This window comes from Panthera onca, chromosome F1 (genome assembly GCF_046562875.1).
Source record: "Panthera onca isolate mPanOnc1 chromosome F1, mPanOnc1 haplotype 2, whole genome shotgun sequence".
Lineage (NCBI taxonomy): Eukaryota > Metazoa > Chordata > Mammalia > Carnivora > Felidae > Panthera > Panthera onca.
This window is the reverse complement of record NC_138355.1, coordinates 22,613,957-22,633,686: the sequence shown is the minus strand read 5'-3', so window position 1 is coordinate 22,633,686 and position 19,730 is coordinate 22,613,957. Positions and strand designations below refer to the sequence as shown.

General features: G+C 39.7%; 1 protein-coding gene across 4 annotated transcripts in view; it reads right to left on the bottom strand.

The window, feature by feature from the left end:
* RASAL2 (RAS protein activator like 2) overlaps positions 1-19,165 on the bottom strand; it is a 357,105-nt gene extending 337,940 nt beyond the window's left edge. For all 4 annotated transcript variants that reach the window (XM_060643615.3, XM_060643616.3, XM_078440820.2 and 1 more), the window contains exon 1: positions 18,842-19,165. In XM_060643615.3, the coding sequence (XP_060499598.1) occupies positions 18,842-19,043 (202 nt within the window). In that variant the 5' untranslated portion in view covers positions 19,044-19,165. The remainder of the gene's footprint in view (positions 1-18,841) is intronic.
* Positions 19,166-19,730: the final 565 nt, after the last annotated feature.

The window sequence follows — 19,730 nt, the reverse complement described above, 5'->3', positions numbered from 1 at the left end:
TTTTAGTGTTTATTTTTGAGACAGAGAGAGACAGAGCATGAGTGGGGGAGGGGCAGAGAGAGAGGGAGACACAGAATCTGAAGCAGGCTCCAGGCTCTGAGCTGTCAGCATGGAACCCGATGTGGGGCTTGAACTCATGAACCACGAGATCATGACCTGAGCTGAAGTCGAAGGCTTAACCGAATGAGCCACCCAGGAGCTCCATAAAACTTTTAGAAGAAAACATAGGAGAAAATCTTTGTGATCTTGAGCTAGACAAAGATTTCTTTTTTCTTTTTAAGTTTATTTATTTATTTACTGATTTTTAGTAACTCTACATCTAACATGGTGCTCAAACTCATGACCCTGAGATCAAGAGTCACGTGCTCTTCCAACTGAGCCAGCCAGCCACCTCAAAGATTTCTGAAATAAAATACCCAAAGCACAACCCATAAAAGAAAAAAAAAAAAAAAAATCAATACCATCAAAATTAAGAACTTCTATTCTTTGAAGTCACTGTTAGGAGTATGATAAGGGAAGTCACAGACTGGGAATAAACAACAATAAATCACATACCTGATTAATGCTTTACATGCAGAATATATTAAGAATTCATACAACTTGGGGCGCCTGGGTGGCTCAGTCGGCTGAACCTCCGGCTTCAGCTCAGGTCACCATCTCACGGTTCATGAGTTCAAGCCCTGCGTTGGGCTCTCTGGAGCCTGCTTCAGATTCTGTGTCTCCCTCTCTCTCTCTGACCCTCCCCCGTTCATGCTCTGTCTCTCTCTGTCTCAAAAATAAATAAACATTAAAAAAAAAAAAAGAATTCATACAACTCAATAAAACAAACCCAATTAAAAAATTTTCAATGTTTATTTATTTTTGAGAGAGGGACAGAGCATGAGCAGGAGAGGGGCAGAGAGAGAGAGAGAGAGAGAGAGAGAGAGAGACAGACAGACAGAATCCAGAGCAGGCTCCAGGCTCTGAGCTGTCAGTACAGGGCCCAACACAGGGCTCGAACTCACAAACCATGAGATCATGACCTGAGCCAAAGTCAGACACTTAACCAACTGAGCCACCCAAGTGCCCTAAAACAAACCCAATTTTAAAATGGACAAAAGAGTTGACACTTCACTAAAAAGATAGAAGAACGTCTGATAAGCACATGAAAAGATGCTCAACATATTAGTCATCAGGAAAAATGCAAATTAAAACCACAATTGGTATCACTACATATTTCTTAGAATAGCTAAAATCTCAAAGACTGACCATCCCGAGTGATGGTAAGGCAGGCAAACTGGAACTGTACAAGCACTTAAGAAAACAGTTTAGTAGTTTCTTAAAATGTTAAACATACACCTATGTGACCCAGTAATTCCACTCTTTAATACTTGCTCAAGAAAAATAAACGCACACATCTATACAAAGACTTTTACACAAATGGTCTCAGAAGTTTTGTCATAGCCAAAAACATGGCAACAACCCAAATGTTCATCAAAAGTGAACTAATCAATAATTGTGGAATAACCAACAGAATTCAATACTGCTCAGGAATACAAAGGAATTAACCACTGATACATGAAATAACATGGATACATCTCAAAATGTGCTGGAGCGCCTGGGTGACTCAGTCAGCTGAGCGTCGGACTTCAGCGCAGGTCATGATCCCACAGTTCGCGGTTTCGAGCCCCATTATCAGGCTCTCTGTTGACAGCTCAGAGCCTGGGGCCTGGAGCCTGCTTTGGATTCTATGTCTCCCTCTCTCTCTCTCTCTCTGCCCCTCCGCTGATCACAATCTATCTCTCTCGCTCTCTCAAAAATAAACATTAAAAAAAATTTTTTAAATAAGAATCCCAAAATGTGCTGAAAGAAGCTAGACTAGAAATAAGTATATACTGTATGATTCCATTTATTCAAAATTCGTAAAAACCTAAACTAATCTTTAAAGACAAAAAGCACAGTAGTGATTGTCGGTGACATGGTAGGAGGGATGGGGCAGTCAGGTTACAAAGGGATGCAAGGAAACTTTTTAGAGGAAAAGAGGAATAGAAATTTTCTTGATTGGGGTGATGGTTTCACAGTTATTAACATATTTCAACCTATCAAAGTGTATTTTAAATGTGTATAGTTTATTGCACGTCAAATATATCGTATTAACTCATTTTTTTAAAGACGTATGAACTGATCAGAATTTAAGACTATACCTCACTACACCTTGCTACATTGTACATAACTTAAGGAATCACAGATTTTGAAGAACTGCAATCTATTAGTAGGAAAAAAGTTAAATTTCAGAACAGATTCACACACTTTACTGCATATGAATCATCCTTTAAGTCTCTGAGTCCTTGAAATACACACCTTAGGATAGATAGCATATGTAGCACAAGGATAGCCAGGTTTAAGAGGAACTAACTAAGGAGAAAGCAAGTAAGACCCAGCAAGAGGCCACTGTTCCTGGCTTTTAGAGAAGGACATGTGAATTCTATAAATATTCTAAAATGTCTGTTATTTGGCCAAGGTCTGATCAATGTTTGGCTTTACCTGGTTCTATGAAAGTGGATCCCCTTTTTAGAATTAATGATATTAAAGTGGAGAGCCACTTGAAATGTAAATCCTAGAATAAGTAAAGCTATGCTCCAGGTGAATACAACTCATGGCTCTTAAGATTGTGTGGTCTCTTAAATTTCAGCATTCTCAGTGGCTTCATCAACAGAAATAAGAGGTCTAGAAAGGCATGTTTTTATTTAAAAAACAAAAAACTATTTTCCTATTTTGTACTACTGCTAAAAATGCATAAATTTTAGATAGCTAACAGACTTAATCTTTATTAAATATAGAAATATCACACTACTCACCCACATACAGTTTTCTCATGTTGTCTACAGTTAATAAAACTTGGACAACTCTACAAAGATATTCAGTAACATCATGACATTCAAAGCATATCCAGCAGATCAAATGTCATTATTTTATAGTTACGGTGCTATATAAAACACATAGGTAAACTACAGGTTCAAGGTTCAAATTAACAAACATCACACTAAATGCTTTTTATAAAAAGGGTTTGAATTTTTTTTTTCATGTTTATTTATTTTTGAGAGAGAGAGAGAGAGAGTACAAGCTGGGGAGGGGCAGAGAGAGAAAGAGGGAGACACAGAATCCAAAACAAGCTCCAGGCTCTGAGCTGTCAGCGCAGAGCCCATCGTGGGACTCAAATCAACGAACTGTGAGATCATGACCTGAGCTAGAGTCGGTCGCTTAACGGACTGAGCCACCCAGGCATCCCTAAGAGTTTGGATTTTTTATCGGTGAGAAGCCAAATTATATAATAGTCAAGAACATAACTCAAGAGCAAACTGCCTGGATTCAAATCCCACATCAGCAACGTACTTGCTATATCCCATGAGCAAGTTCCTTTAGATCGCTATGCCTCTGATTCCTCGTCTACAAAATGAGGGTAACAGTATTTACCTCATAGGGTATCCATGAAGATTAAATAAATTCATAAGCATAAAGCACCCAGAACTGTGCCTCGCTCATAATAAGCACCCAGGATGTTTCACTTTGTCATCATTGTTGTTGCTATAATTATGCTCATGATTGTCACTGTTACTAGAGTTATGATTAATATATAGGATAATTATGACATATAAAATAAGGATTTGAAAAGATATTTTTCCCAAAAAATATTAAAAATGGCCAAAAAACACATGAAAAGATGCCCAACACCACAAATCGTTAGGGAAATGCAAATCAAAATCACAACAAGATACCACTTCACACCTCGTAGAATGGCTAAAATCACAAAGAATGGAAAACAACAGTAAGTAAGTGTGGGCAAGGATGTGGAGAATTGGAACCCTTGGGCATTGCAGACAGCAATGTAAAAGGGTACAGATAATGTGGAAAACTTTGGCCGTTTCTCAAAAGGTAAAGAGAACTCCCACCTGGTGCCTGGTGGCTCAGTTGGCGAAGCGATGGACCCTTGATTTCAGCTCATGTCAGAGCCTCGCATCGGGCTCTGTGCTGAGTGGAGTCTGCTTAAAATTCTCTTTCTTCCTTTCTCTCTGCACCCCCCTCCTCGCCCCCCACTCCAATAAATATATATAAAAATATATATATTTTAATATTTAAACAGAACAACCTTATATATATTTTAATATTTAAACAGAACAACCTTAAAATCCAACAATTCTACTTCTAGGTATGTATCCCAAAGAACTGACAGTGAGTTCTCAATAAGATATTTGCATGCCAGTGTTCACAGCAACCTTTTTTTTTTTTTAATGTTTATTTTTGAGACAGAAAGAGACAGTGTGCGAGCAGGGGAGGGGCAGAGAGAGAGGGAGACATAGAATCCGAAGCAGGCTCCAGGCTCTGAACTGTCAACACAGAGCCCCACACGGGGCTCGAACTCACAGACTGTGAGATCATGACCTGAGCCAAAGTTGAATGCTCAACCAACTGAGCCACCCAGGAGCCCCCGCAGCATTGTTTACAATAGCCAAGAAGTGGAAACAACGCAGTATCCATCAACAGATGAAGGAACAAACAAAATGTGGTATATACATACAAGGGAATATTATTTGGCCATTAAAAATAATGAAATTTTGATAGAGGCTACAAGGACGATACGTGCACTTTGTGAAATACGTCCAACACAGAAGGACAAATATTGTGTGATTCTACCTATATGTATTACCTACAATAGGCAAATTCATAGAGACAGGAAGAAGAATAGAGATTACCAGAAACCAGTGGGAGGGGAAAAGGGACAGTTATTGTTTACTGGGTCTGGAGTGTTTCTTAGGGATAATGAAAAAAGTTTGAATACAGATAGTGGTGAGGGTTACACAACACTGTGACTGCATATTTTTTTAAAGATTTTATTTTTAAGTAACCTCTACACCCAATATGGGGCTCAAACTCACAACCCCAAGATCAAGAGTCCCATGCTCCACAGATTGAGCCCAGCCATGTGCCCCATGACTATATTTGAACTGTATGCTTATAAATGGTTAAAATGAAATTTAGTATATATATTTTACCACACAAACACAAAAAAAGAACCTACTGGTTATTCAAGCATTTTCACTTTTATTCCTGCAGTTCCCCGATGAAGAACTCAATACCCATTTAAAAAAAAATTTTTTTTTAATTTATTTTTGAGAGACAGAGAGAGAGAGAGAGAGAAAGAGAGAGAGAGCGAGCGAGTGAGCATGAGCAGGGGAGGAGCGGAGAAAGAGGGAGACACAGAATCCGAAGCAGACTCCAGGCTCTGAGCTGTCAGCAGAGCCTGGCATGGGACTCGAGCTCACAAACTGTGAGATCATGACCTGAGCTGAAGTCTGACACTCAACTGACTGAGCCATCCAGGCACCCCTGAATATCCATTCTTAACAACATGGCTCTGAAAGACGCAGAGAAGCGAAGACCTACTGCTAAATCCTAAAACAATTTAGAAAAGCATTATAATGCTACTTTAAACAGCTTGTGATACATTTTAATACAAACATATTAAATTGGAAACAATAACTATGAACGGAGATAATAAAGATAGGGTAATCTTTCAAAAAAAAAAAAAAAAAGAAAAAAGAAAAAAAAAAGTACTGGATTGGAACTCAGATTCCAACCTTACCCAGATTCTAATCTTACTTCATGAAGAATATTTAAAGCATTAACTTTTTCATGATTATTTCCCCAATAAAATGGAGAAAGCTTAACCATGTTTCATAAATTTGTTGAAAGAAAAAAAAAAAAAAACAGGATATTTGAGACTATAGGGGTAAAAAAGCAATTTTGTAAAAACATAATTTTATACAATATGGTTACAACTAATGTAATAACATTACTGATTACATAAAAGAAACATGATTGCCAATTAAGCTGCAGGAAAAGAAAGATTGTCAGCCAATAGATATAACATAGTAACGCCTCTTCAACGAGACACTCTGATATCACAATCAAGGTGTATACCAAAGACACAACCTAAAGTGAAAATAACTAAAAATTTCCACTTAAACTGATTTACTTTGCACTTGCAAAAGAATGACTTAGGACTTCCAGGGGCTCCTGGGTGACTCAGTTGGTTAAGTGTCCAACTTCAGGTAAAGTGGTGATCTCACAGCTCGTGAGTTCAAGCCTAGCATCCAGCTTTGTGCTGACAGCTCGGAGCCTGGAGCCTGCTTTGGATTCTGTGTCTCCCTCTTTCTCTGCCCCTCCCCTACTCGTACTCTGTCTCTCTCTCTCATTTTCAAAAATAAACACTAAAAAAAAATTTTTTTAAAGAATGACTTAGCAAAAACAAAACAGTAAGAAATATAGCCATATCAAATCTTCTGGATTACCTATTTCAGTAGGAATCACCACAGATGATGCTATTCTTTCTTAACCATGTTATCAAGCTAGATTAAAAAATAAACATATAAATCTTCATTTCTATAAAAAGGAAAACTATCAAGTCTTTATGAAACCAGAAAATACTGAAGGTAGAGTCTTTTCTTAGATATTGAAACATGTCTTTCATTAATGGTTACTGCACAGGCCATCTTTTTGTTGCTACAGACTACTCACCAACTACCTGGACAAAACTAGTCCATTTCAAAACAGGAACATGCACTAGAAAGGCCTTGGGTTTCCTCACTCAGAGTCATCTTGAAATTTACAAATACACAGAAAATTGTGCACAGTGAAGCCTAAGGGAATCATAAGCACAAGATATTTACATATTATATCCTGTCCAAATTTAATTCAAACAAAATTTCCTGTAAGTACACAATATTAACTGGATACATTTCACTCTCAAACTGCTCGATACCATTGTTAAAAGTTCAACTACTTTGTTCCTTTCTAAATTTGCTCCTTTCTGATTTAGTAAGGCAAGCTTATGGTTATATATTATATGCTAAACGAAACAGCTGATAAAAGAATTTGAGTATGATTCCAACTATATAGAATTCTGAAAAAGGCAAAACTATGGAGGCAGTGAAAATAGCAATTGCCATCAGGTTGCCACAGGTTAGGGGGTAAGGGACATGGAGAGATGAATAAACAGAACACAGAGGATAAAGGGCAGTAAAAATATTCTGTATGAGGGGCACCTGGCTGGCCCAGTGGGTAGAGCATGCAACCCTTGAACTTGGGGTTGTGAGTTCAAGCCCTGTGTTGGATGTAGAGATTACGGTGAAAAAAAAAAAATTTTAAAAAAAAGAGGAAGAAAATATTCTGTGTGACACTATAATAATGGATACATGTCATACATTTGTCCAAACCTATAGAATGTACACACCAAGAGTGAATTCTAACATGAACTATACTAGCTTCAGGTTATTTCAGCTGGAGGTATAACATTGTATAAATAAAGCCACAGTCATGGATTTGACCCTTAACCAGACCAACTGCTTTGACTCTATACTCATGTCCTTCCCTCCTTCATTTGGAAATACGCCATTAATGAAAAGGAATACCATTGGAAAAACAACTCTATTTTTGAAAGGCAGTGTTGTTAGCATTAGAACCCTCAGGACTTTTAATATGTGCTAAATAATGCTTAAGACACTACATGAAATCTATGTAAAAATACTTCAATATGGTGAAAGTAGCAGTACAGAAGTAGGATTTAAATGATGAGCCAAAGGGCATCTGGGTGGTTCAGCTGGTTAAGCACTGGGCTCCTGATTTCAGCTCAGGTCATGATCTCATGGTTCATAAGTTCAAGCCCTATATTGGGCTCTGCACTGACAGCGTTGGAGCCTGCTTGGGATTTTCTCTCTCTCTCTCTCTCTCTCTCTCTCTCTCTCTCTCTCTGCCGCTCCCCTACTTGTGCGTGTGCTCTCTCTCTCTCTCTCTCAAAACAAATAAATATGAAAAAAATTTTAAAAAAATAAAATAAATTATGAGCCATAATTTTATACATTTGTGGTAGGAATTGCCTTTAGGAAGGTCACACCAATTTGGCACTAACCTCTCAGGATTTTAAAAACATACTCTTTAGGGGTCGCCCAGATGGTTCAGTGGGTTAAGTGTCCGACTTCGGCTCAGGTCATGATCTCATGGTTCATGGGTTTGAGCCCCACATTAGACTCTGTGCTGACAGTTCAGAGCCTGGAGCCTGCTTCAGATTCTCTCTCTCTCTCTCTCTCTCTCTCTCTCTCTCTGCCCCTCCCCCATGCATGATCTCTCTCTCTCTCTCTCTCTCTCTCTCAAAAATAAACATTTTTAAAAATTTTTAATAAAATAAAAACACACTCTTCTAGGAATTCAGCCTAAGGAAATAGTGAGAAGTTCAATTTTAGCACTTGTACACAAAAACAATCAGTAGACTATTAATACAAAAATTTGGGAAATTGTTGATGTCTAAAATAGGATAATAGTTAAATATGTTGAATTAGACTCATTAACCAATTACATTTTCATATTATAAAGGTTCAGTAATAAAACAGCATGATACTGACATATCAATATAGACAGACCAATAGAACAGAGTAGAAAATCTTGAAAGAAACCAAAATACAAATGGCAATCTACTGAAGTATAGAGAAATCATCTTAAATCAGTGGAGAAAAGATGGATTATTGAACAAATGGTATTAGGACAACTGGAAAACCATCTTTCTAAAAATGAAATTGTATCTATATCTCATACCTTATGGCAGAATGAATTCCAAATGGATCAAAGATTTAAATGTAAAAAATGAAAGCAAAGAAGTACTGGACAAATCGTGGAAGAATTATTTTATAACCTCAGACTAGGAATGGCCATACTAACTGTAACATAAAATCACAAAGCCATAAAAGAAAAGACTGATACATTCAAATGCATAAAAATTATTTTCTCATGGCGGGGGGGGAAGACAAATGAAAATATTGGCAACTCATCACAGATAAAAACCTCCTTATTTAAGAGTTCCTACAGGGGCGCCTGGGTGGCGCAGTCGGTTAAGCGTCTGACTTCAGCCAGGTCACGATCTCGCGGTCCGTGAGTTCGAGCCCCGCGTCAGGCTCTGGGCTGATGGCTCGGAGCCTGGAGCCTGTTTCCGATTCTGTGTCTCCCTCTCTCTCTGCCCCTCCCCCGTTCATGCTCTGTCTCTCTCTGTCCCAAAAATAAATAAAAAACGTTGAAAAAAAAAATTAAAAAAAAAAAAAAAAGAGTTCCTACAAATCACTAGGAAAAAGACCCAATAACCAGTAAAAATGGGCAAAAGATATGTACAATGCACAGAAAAGGATATTTTTAAATGCCTCTGTGAGATAATCAATGTAAGAGATAGAAAAAATTAAACTATTTTTATCATTTAGATTGTCAGAATCAAAAATTCTTGATAATTCCCTATGTGTAGAGAGATGGGCACTCTCATCCACTGCTGGTGAAATATAAATAGTTACAACCTGTAAGAAGAGCAATTTGGGATTATCTTTCAAAATTACAAGTATACATATCTTTGATAATGATTCTGTGAATTTTTTTACAAAAATATTCATACACAAGCAAAATGATTTATATTCAAGATTATTCCCTGCACTATCGCTTGTACCAGCAAATCTGGGGACTGGTTAAATAAATTGTGATTCATTCAGGCATTACACAGCCACAAAAAGAATGAGGAGCTGCTTTATACACTGACAGGAAACTATATCAAAAATATATTGATAAGTGTGTATAGAGAGGGAATGTGAGGCAGGAATAACACAAGGTGCAGATAAATTCCTATAACGGGTTATCATTTGTGTCAAAAAGGAGAAGAAAGCATACACACAGTAAAAACTATGATGATATCAATTCAAATATAAAGCAATTAACAGCTGGCTCCAGACCCCAGAACTCCCAGCCAACTTCCTTTGTCCAGTCCGTTCATTAACCTCGGAAAAAAACATGACCTTGCATTTTTGTCAACGAAATTTTTTTGGACCCCAATCTTGGCAGAGTTTCTACATACCTATTTATCTGTTTCTCTGTGCAGGGAATAGGTATGGAAGGATATACAAGAATTTCAAACATTTATTGATTGTGCGAACAATGATTGCCAGCCAGATGGTAAGTGAAGGGTGGGGAGGAGGGGTTAGAGAGACCTCACAGAATATCCTTTTATATCTTCCAAATATTGAAAGAAGGAAATGTTATACCTTTTTATTTTTCCTAATGTTTGTTTATTTTTGAGAGCAAGTGGGACAGGGGCAGAGAGAGAGGGAGACAGAGGATCTGAAGTGGGCTCTGTGCTGTCAGCACAGAGCCTGATGTGGGGCTCAAACTCACAAACCGTGAGATCATGACCTGAGCTGATGTCAGACGCTTAACCGAATGAGCCACCCAGGTACCTGTTATACTTATTTTTTAAATAAAATTTAAAAACAGGGGAGCCTGGGTGGCTCAGTTGGTTAAGCGGCCAACTTTGGCTCAGGTCATGATCTCATGGTTCGTGGGTTCGAGCCCCGCGTCTGGCTCTGTGCTGACAACTTGGAGCCTGGAGCCTGCTTCGGATTCTGTGTCTCCCTCTCTCTCTCCCCCTCCCCTGCTTGTGCGCGCTCTCTCTCTCTCTCTGAGGTAAATAAACATTAAAAAAATTAAATAAAATTTAAAAACAAAAATATGTTTGAAAAAACTTTAAACATTTTCAAAAACCTAAGAAATCACAGTTAGAAAAGAGGCAAGATTTACAATATACACAACATGAGGGGCGCCTGGGTGGCTCAATCGATTAAGCATGGGACTCCTGATTTTGACTCAGGTAGTGGGTTCGAAGTCCACATGGTGCTTTGCACTGACAGTGCAGAGCCTGCTTGGGATTCTCTCTCTCCCTTTCTCTCTGCCCCTCCCCTGCTTGTTCTCTCTCTCCCAAAATAAATAAATAAACTCTAAAAAATATATATGTGGGGCTCCTGGGTGGCTCAGTTAAGCATCCTACTTTGGCTCAGGTCATGATCTCGTGGTTTATGGGTTCAAGGCCCGTGTTGAGTTCTGTGCTAACAGCTCAGAGCCTGGAGCCTTCTGTGTCTCCCTCTCTGCTCTTCCCCCACTCATTCTCTCTCTCTCTCTCAAAACAAAACAAATATTTAAAAATAAATATTAAAAATATATATATGCAATATGATACCAAACATATTTTAAAAAGTACATTTTTACACAGAAAAGACTGGGATAAAATACAACAGAATATTAAAAGAACAGTTATCTCTAAAAGGTATAATTACAGGTAACTTTAATTTTCTTTGTATTTTCCTACAACTCAAATTCTTTACATTAAGCACTATTATATTCATAATAAGAAAAAAGGTATTAAATTTTTAATGATATGAATCAAAGAGATCAGAAATTAAAAGGTAGAAAGTTATTAGGTATTACCCAGGGTTTGTAAGTATCATAAATGAAACATTCAAATTTCCTTGAAACATTACTTGCAACTGCAAAATAAAGAATTTATGGATGGGGCACCTGGCTGGCTTAGTCAGTAGAGTATCCAACTCTTGATCTTAGGATTGTGAGTTCAAGCCCCACATTGGGTATGTATGGAGCCTAATTTAAAAAAAAAAGTTTAAAGAATTTATGGACAAAAAATTTAGAGATGAAACATATCTAAACATTCCTCTGCTCTACCTCTAACAATCACTATGAGATTATTCTCATCCTCCTACTTTCTGAATGTTTTGTCCATTTTTGTTTTCTGTTACCTAGGTAATGGTACTTCCAGCATTTCCCTTAAAGACTGTGAAACTAACAATCTGGTATTTCTCACTGTCGAGTTTTCCTGACCTTCAGCTTTGAAAGGCCATCTCCCTAAGGGAAAGCAGTAAGATCTAGAAGCTAAAACAAGAGGCTGAGGAATCTGAGGTTAGAGTTCTAATCCTGACAAACTGTGGAATTTGTCTCCAATTTTGGGAATAAGCTAAACTTCCTGAGCCAGTTTCCTTAATGAGGTAACCTAAAGGATTGTTTTTGAAAAATATTTAGGACTATCAACTTTCAAGTTTCTTTTTAACTTCCCACACTATTCTTTTGAATTTTGTTCTCTTGCCTTATGTTAAACATTTTCCTTTGTAAATGTTTGCTCTCCCAAACAGTATTTGCAAGTATTACCAATTTTTTAGACTCAGGAGTCAGTTAAGAGGGACTTTTAGAAATCCTACTGAAAATGACACGATGGGAACGTGAGCAACGTTGAAGACAAATTATGGAGGAATAAGAATGCAATCAGGATCTAAACTGGATTCTTAGGAGCAAAGGAGACTTGGGCAACTAATTAATGTCACCAACACTTGGTCAGGGAAGGCAAAACTCAGACTCCTAACATCGGAACCCTGCTGTAGAGATAAGGAAGATGCTAAGCTGTGCAGCACGACCTAGCAAAGGAAGTTCTGTCATGCCTTCAAGGATTCAGTTTTTATTTTTGTTTACAGTAGACTCACTAACACTACCAACTGCACATCTTTTCCTCTGCCACCTTCATAGTGGATATTTCTTGATGGCTGCCTTATCATTAGAAAATAAGCTACATTAGATTTGTAAAGCGTTCTCTACCTATAGGTCTTGCGAAGCACTTGATAGCCTTTGGGAAGAAAGGTGTCTTTACAAACATCAGAGAGCAATTATCCCTCTGCCAACACAAGGTGAAGCAATTTCAGCAGTGCCCTCAGCACACTTCCAACTCCTCCTCCTGGTTTACAAGACCAAACACCTCTCTAGTTACTTAAAAGTTATTCCAATAGGGAGGGACAGGGAACAGACAACTAAATTTTTTCTGGATTAACTCAGGCACTAGTTGAATGTTTTTTTTGTGGTTCACCTACTTTAAAAGGTGATCAAATCACTCTGTGCTACTGAAGAGAGCAACTGCAAAGAACAATTACATAAATCCTCGGGTTCAACTTACCTCATCCTTCTTTCTAATGAAAGAAAGCATTAGAAACCACTGCCTTGCCACCACTTCCTTAGGAATCTCAGTAAAACTTGCTCTGTCATGTGAATTCCTTTTTTTCTTAGCAAATCAATATATTTCATTCAACATGAGACACAATTGTACATCATTTTGTAAAATGTGCTGAATTTTGTGATGTAGAAAAGATAAAGGCAATCCTTATAACGATTCTCCAAAAAAAAATAATAAGTGAACTATTCCCAAACAGGTGCATTCTAGAACTTTGTATTATTTGTCAGAAAATGTACACATATCCTCAACTCCATACTCATAATTCCTAAATCCAAAAAGCTCTGAAAATGCTTTCTTCATAATTTCTTCAGCAGTAAAATGTGACCTTCACCCTACATAACACTATTTATAGTCTTATACCATACTTAGTGTGGATTTTTACTTACTTAACTACAGAGGTATTAACATGACTGATTCCTGGATACTGCTACAGACTCAATTAAGGGGTTTATGTCATTATATGTACACCATATTTTCTAAAATCAAAAAAAATTTTGTGAATTTTGAAACACTGTAGTCCAAATGGTTATGGAAAAGAGATTATAAATGTATATAGTTCTATTCTTCAAAAATACTGTCATTCTTTGAAAATGAAATAGCAATAAACCAACATGACAGAGAGTAGAAAAGTACTAAGCTACAATAAAGGAAATTGTCCATGTCTGTAAATATTAACAGAATATACAATTTATTTTATTTTTTAAATTTTTTTAATGTTTATTTCTGAGAAAGAGTGATGGAATGCAAGCAGGGGAGGGGCAGAGAGAGAGGGAGACACAGAATCCGAAGCAGGCTCCAGGCTCTGAGCTGTCAGCACAGAGCCCAACACAGGGCTCAAACCCACAAACTGTGAGATCATGACTTGAGCCAAAGTTGGACGCTCAACCAACTGAGCCACCCAAGTGCCCCAGACAGAATATACAATTTAAGTGAGATTTACAAGTTTTCTCTCAAAGGAAAAAAGGGAGAAGCATAAACAGTATATGCCTAAGCATTCTTGATCATTCTCTCTTACTTCAATGAACAATTTTCTACTCCTAATGTACATAAAATTTATTTGGAAATCATGGTAAATTAATGTGTCAACATTCAAAGCTAATACCACATCCTAAGTATTGAACTCAAACTTAAAATCCCAAGAATTGGTAAAATATTTATAATTATAAAAGTTCAATTTACAGTATTTGAGGAAATTAGAACACTTAAGTAACATGAACATGTTTGGGGATGTATTGGGTACACATTCAGTGATTTTATTCAAACAATCAATTAGCTACAGCACACAAAACTTGGTTGAACAAATTCATTCATCCACACATTAATACAACACAGAAGTCATGCAGGGGGTACATAGTTAAGACATGTAAGAATAAGTGATTCACTGAGAATATTCAAAGTTAATTATGTTGAGAACATTCTGTATAAAACCAGTGAGTTGGTCACATCTAATTCATACTGGACCAAAATGAAACAACTTCCTGGACTTGTTAACGGGTTGCAATGTTTTAAGCAAAGACAGACATATTCTCTAAAAATGCAATGAAACATATCTCATCCTTTGTCTTCATTCATGAAACATAAGCAAAATTATTTACTATAAACAGGCAAAACTTCTGCCTCCCCCCTCAACTCCTATCTAGTCCATGAGAAATTCCTGCCAAATTCTCATTGTCACATTTCTAGAATTATACGGGATACGATGCAGTATGATTAAGTCTCTCTTCTTCTGCTTGCTGAAATAGTACAAGCCTTTAGAAAATCTCCAGCAGATCCCTATCAGTCATCAATAAATAATGAGCTACATACTAGCTTAATGGTAAGCAATGATATTGATATTATTCATTCTATTAAGTGAATATGTTAGATAGTCCTGCTCATACTATTAAAATCAAAACTATGGTTTCTTGGTGAGCACTTTAGTGTGGTAACTGTATTTTCCCTCTAGTTATCGGAGAACACATCTGTACATACACTTGCAGACCTGTTGTGCTGATGGGGGTAAAGCTCCAATGCATGTGCTACTGGAGACTGGTATCTTCAGTTGCTCCCAGTGACCTGCACTCGCCATCCATTCATGGTAAAGTAGTTAATTTTAATGTTCTCATTGTTTACCAGAAAGCACAGACAGGGAGGCTGGCTTTGCCGCTCCCGTTTCCTTTTGCTAGGCTGCTGTGCTTTTTCAGCCAATTGACTTTGCTTTGAGGCTATAAATATCTGAAAAATGTTCTGCATTTGATGCTCTTGGATTCTGCATCCATATTTAGCTGTTTGTGGCATGCCTTTGTTTAAGCTACTCTGCCACCCATAACAGTCAGTCAGTCAGGTTGGGATATGGATGGTCATAGGACAGATGGATCGACATTCAACAGACACTGACTATGAGCAAGGTACCAATCTGCTAGACACAGTGACGATGAAGGGGCTGGCAAGATAGGAATACAAAGACAAACTAGACAGACTTCCTGGTGTCAAATATTTTATAGTCTTGACAGGGCATGGGCACAATTTATTATAACACTATAATAAACAAATGAAACATTTTATAACTAAAAGGAAATGAAGGATAGGGCAGCATAAATATGTTCTCTTAGTTATGTCTCAAAGACATGCATTTGTGTTCTAAATATACATCTACCTATTATAAGGCTCTGACATATTCCAGACAAAGTTTTCCAATCCTGGCAATACACAAAACTCCAAATAGACGTATCATTAACAAAATAGTCAACAGCAAACTTAAAACAGTGCCTAGTCTTCAAATTTCATGAGGCAAACTAATAAAATATTGTTTTCAAAAGTTTCTGTTAAGGCATTAGGTGGGGGCGGGGAGGGGGGATTGTTACTGCCATTTGTTTGTTTGTTTGCATATTGATTTCAAACATAAGTATACTACAGAGGATGTGAACCATAGCCAGAAGCCAGGAGCACTTAATACAGCTCCTTCCTTACTTTGCACTTTTAAAATCCACATGCCTATTTCAGGTTAGGGCTCAAAACTAGATGAGCTACACCTGAGCAAGACCTTCCTATCTTGCCAAACACTTCAAACAAATATACATCTGCCCTCAACATTCCTGCTTTACAAAACTAAGTTCATTGACCTTTTGATAAAAGTGCTCCCCAGAAGCCTGTGACAATCATGATTTAAACTTATTAAGGGCTTTCTTGATGCCTGTCCCCAAGAGTCAGACTGGAATTGGTAGGCCAAGTTGTAGGTAAAATAATAGGGCAGGCCACAGAATCAGACAACTGTAAGACTAAAATGGACCACAGATACCAATTACTCCAGATTCTACATTTTATGTAGAAACCTAGAGCCACGAAGTTAAAATTACTTACCCAAAGTTAGACAACCAATTTGTGGCAAAGACAGATTGAAAACCCCAGTTCTCAATCCCCAGTTGTATACTCTAGACTGGATTCCCAGTTTCTGAATTTCTTTTAAAAACATCAGACCAAACTCGTTCATCTCCTTAAATTGTGTAGAAGAACGCAAATGCTCCAAAACAATCAGGATTTTGAACACGTAAGACAAACAAGTAAACAAAACAAAATGAACTAGGGTTTTCCAAGTCGATTTTCTACATGCTATTATTTTCACTTCAAAGCTTTTCGAAGTTATGCAACAGACAACTTAAAAACTAGCTAAGGACACAGAAAAGCCAAGAATCATTCCGATAGTTTTGGGATATTTATATCAAACTCAAGACAACAAAGTACTATCCAGGATGAGCTGCCTTAAGGGAGGGATAGTAGTACTAAACAGTAAATAAAAACAACCTCTAGGGGCGCCTGGGTGGCTCAGTCGGTTGAGCGTCCGACTTCGGCTCAGGTCATGATCTCACAGCTTGTGAGTTCAAGCCCCGCGTCAGGTTCTGTGCTGACAGCTCGGAGCCCTGGAGCCTGCTTCAGATTCTGTGCCTCCCTCTCTCTCTCTGCCCCAACCCACTTACATTCTGTCTCTGTCTCTCTCAAAAATAAATAAACAATAAAAATAAAAACAACCTCTAGTTAATCGATAGGAAAGACAAAAATGTTACAATGCAGTGGAAAGTCTGCAAGTTGACACTGAAATGCCCAGTACATACGTGTGTGAGAAGAGAATATATGTTTATATACACATACTTAAGAATACACATACACACATACATACACATATATATGTGTATACACACACCCTCACAAATCTACCCCTTTAAAAGGATAACAAAAACATGCACATATTCTTATGGGATACATGCAAAGTACAGTAATTCATGCTAGGTCTAGAATATCCAGACAGAATACTTTTAGACACTGAAATACTAAATTATCATACACACATATTCTTGCAGTAACGGGGCCCTAACTCTAATTTTACATAAAAACCAATGTGCCAAAGAAGCAAGGATAGAAAAGGATAGAATGGGAAAATGGTGTAACTACAATATACTCGAATTCAAGCTCATCTTCAGATCCTCATCAACACAACCTTTGTTACAAACTATCGGATAAGTGGGATCAGCAGGTGGATGGAAAATCAGGTACTAAAGTTTTTAATCTGCTGAGAATGAACTGGGTGACCCTGCATCATCTCCTGCTTCTTTGCTTTAATTCTTTCAGTTACTTAGAATAACATCAAAAACCACTTATAAACATCATACAAAATATAAAGTGGCACATACATAAATCCTCAAGAATTGGTTATAAGAACTCCAAGATTCTTAGGACTAAAAGGGCCATTAAGAGATTATTTAATCCAATTCACCCCTTTTACAGATGAAGAATCAGAGGTTAAAAAAAAAAAAAGTAACTTTATCTACCTCAAATCTCATAGCCACTTAGTGGCAGAATCAAGAACAAAACTCAAATTCTGGACTCCTAGTTCTGAGATCTTTCTGATGGGGATGGACTTGAAGTCTTGAAATGAACTGAACTATCCACAGAGATAACTTCTAAGTCTGGATCACTCCTGAGTAGTAAACACATATCCTCTTCAGAAGGATGAAGAAAGAAAAGCGTAATGTACTTGATCACTACAGGTGCAGATGCACGTGACTGGAGGATGACATCTTAACGCTGTGTTTGACTCCAGGTGCTTCAAATTTGCCCTCTTGCATTCAGCCACATTACTAACGTCGTGTTCACGTGAGCTAAGTGAGAAACATCTTGACATTTCAAGATTTTGGAAAGGCACAGCCGAGTCCTGAATATCACCAGGCTATAAATCCTTGGGCTCTGAGTTTTCAAAGCCAGCTTGGTTTTGATGCCGCCACAAGGCTCCCCCTAATAGAATCTCATCATTCAGTTTTAATTAAAGAGGTGGTTACTAGGAATGCAGAGAGGGAAAGTTTTAGTGTGTTCATCACTTTTAACTTGCTGAGTAGCAACCCAGTCACTTTACAAAGAGAATCCGAAACAATAGTGCAATCTGACACAATCCACACCCCTTGGACTAAGTGGTTGCCTTTGGGCGAGTGAGGTTCAGAAAGAGGTTAGAGATGAATGAGTCTGTTCCCACCCAATAAATATTTTTTGGTTATTCTACTTTATTTTCTTATCCACTGCTAAGCTATTTCATGGTATCTTGGCTTCCAGCCTTGCCCCCCTCAAGAAACAGACATGAAACTCTGTTCACTTGATTCCATGGTGTATTCCATCAGACTTCGGTTGACAGTTCCCTTGAAGTTATCACCTGAGAACTAAGTCTGCATAGCCCAACTCCACCTTAAACTCCCTGCAGGTGCCTGAGAAAGGTCCATAGACCGTCCTGAAAGGACACCTCTCTCCCGAGTGCCAGTCTGGGGAAACTTGTTAGAAACGCACGCCGCAACAAAAAAGGGATGTGCGAGACTGACCCACGATGGATGGGGGCTGAGGCCAGGACTGGAGCCTAGGGATGAATTTCAGCGCGAGCAAAGACAAGAAACACCAGCCTCTAGGGTGGCCTGCGGTCCTTACCGTACACCCGGACCCAGCTCTGTTGCTGGCACACGGACTCCAGCAGGATCCGATCCAACATGCCTCCAGCCACGGCCCCGCCGACTGGGACAACCGCTTCCAGCTCCTCCGGAGGCAGCGGCGAGTCGGACTCCAGCCCGGGGAACATCTCCGGCCAGGACAGCGCCTCCGCGGCTCCTCCGGACGACGGGGAGAGCTCCATGGTGCCCCGGAGGGACAAGACGGCGGCGGGGCGGGCGCGCGGCTCCGCGCCCTGCCTGCGGGAAGGGGAGGAAGAGAGCGCAGCGGCGGGGGGCAAGCACCCGAGCGGCAGCCTGCACCGACGCGGCTCACCTCCTTCCCCGCCGCCCACTGCCCGCGGCTCGGGCGCTGCAGCCCACCTGCAGCCAGCGGGCGGGACCCAGGCCGGGAGGCGGATCCAGCGTGGCCCCGGCCGGGGGTGGGTCCGGGCTCAGGTGTGGGTCCCTCCCGGGAGGGGACGTGGAAGGACCCGGGAGGGGCGGCTCGCCCGCCTGCCCCCGCGGAGCCGCCTCGCTCAGCCCTCGCCGGCGTCTCTCGCGGCCAGACCGCGCTAGGGCTGGGGATGCAGTGGGGCCGGGCAGGGCAGGGCTGGGGGCGTCGCCGCCAGGGGCCGCCCCCTCTGACCGGCTCCCGCCGCCGCCGCCGCCGCCTCAGAGGCTCGGAGGGTCCGCTCCCTCGGGGAAGGGGGGCGGTGGCCCCGGGTTCTCGCCCGCCAGTCCTCGGCCCCCACCCCAGGAATGAGCCGGCCCGCCCCCTAACTCTCAGGCCACGGCTCGCGCCGCGGCTCCGGCTCCGGCTCCGCCACCGATCCCACAAGCCCGGCAGCCGCGGCGGTGGCGGCGGCAGGCGGCATCCCAGGGTGATAGGC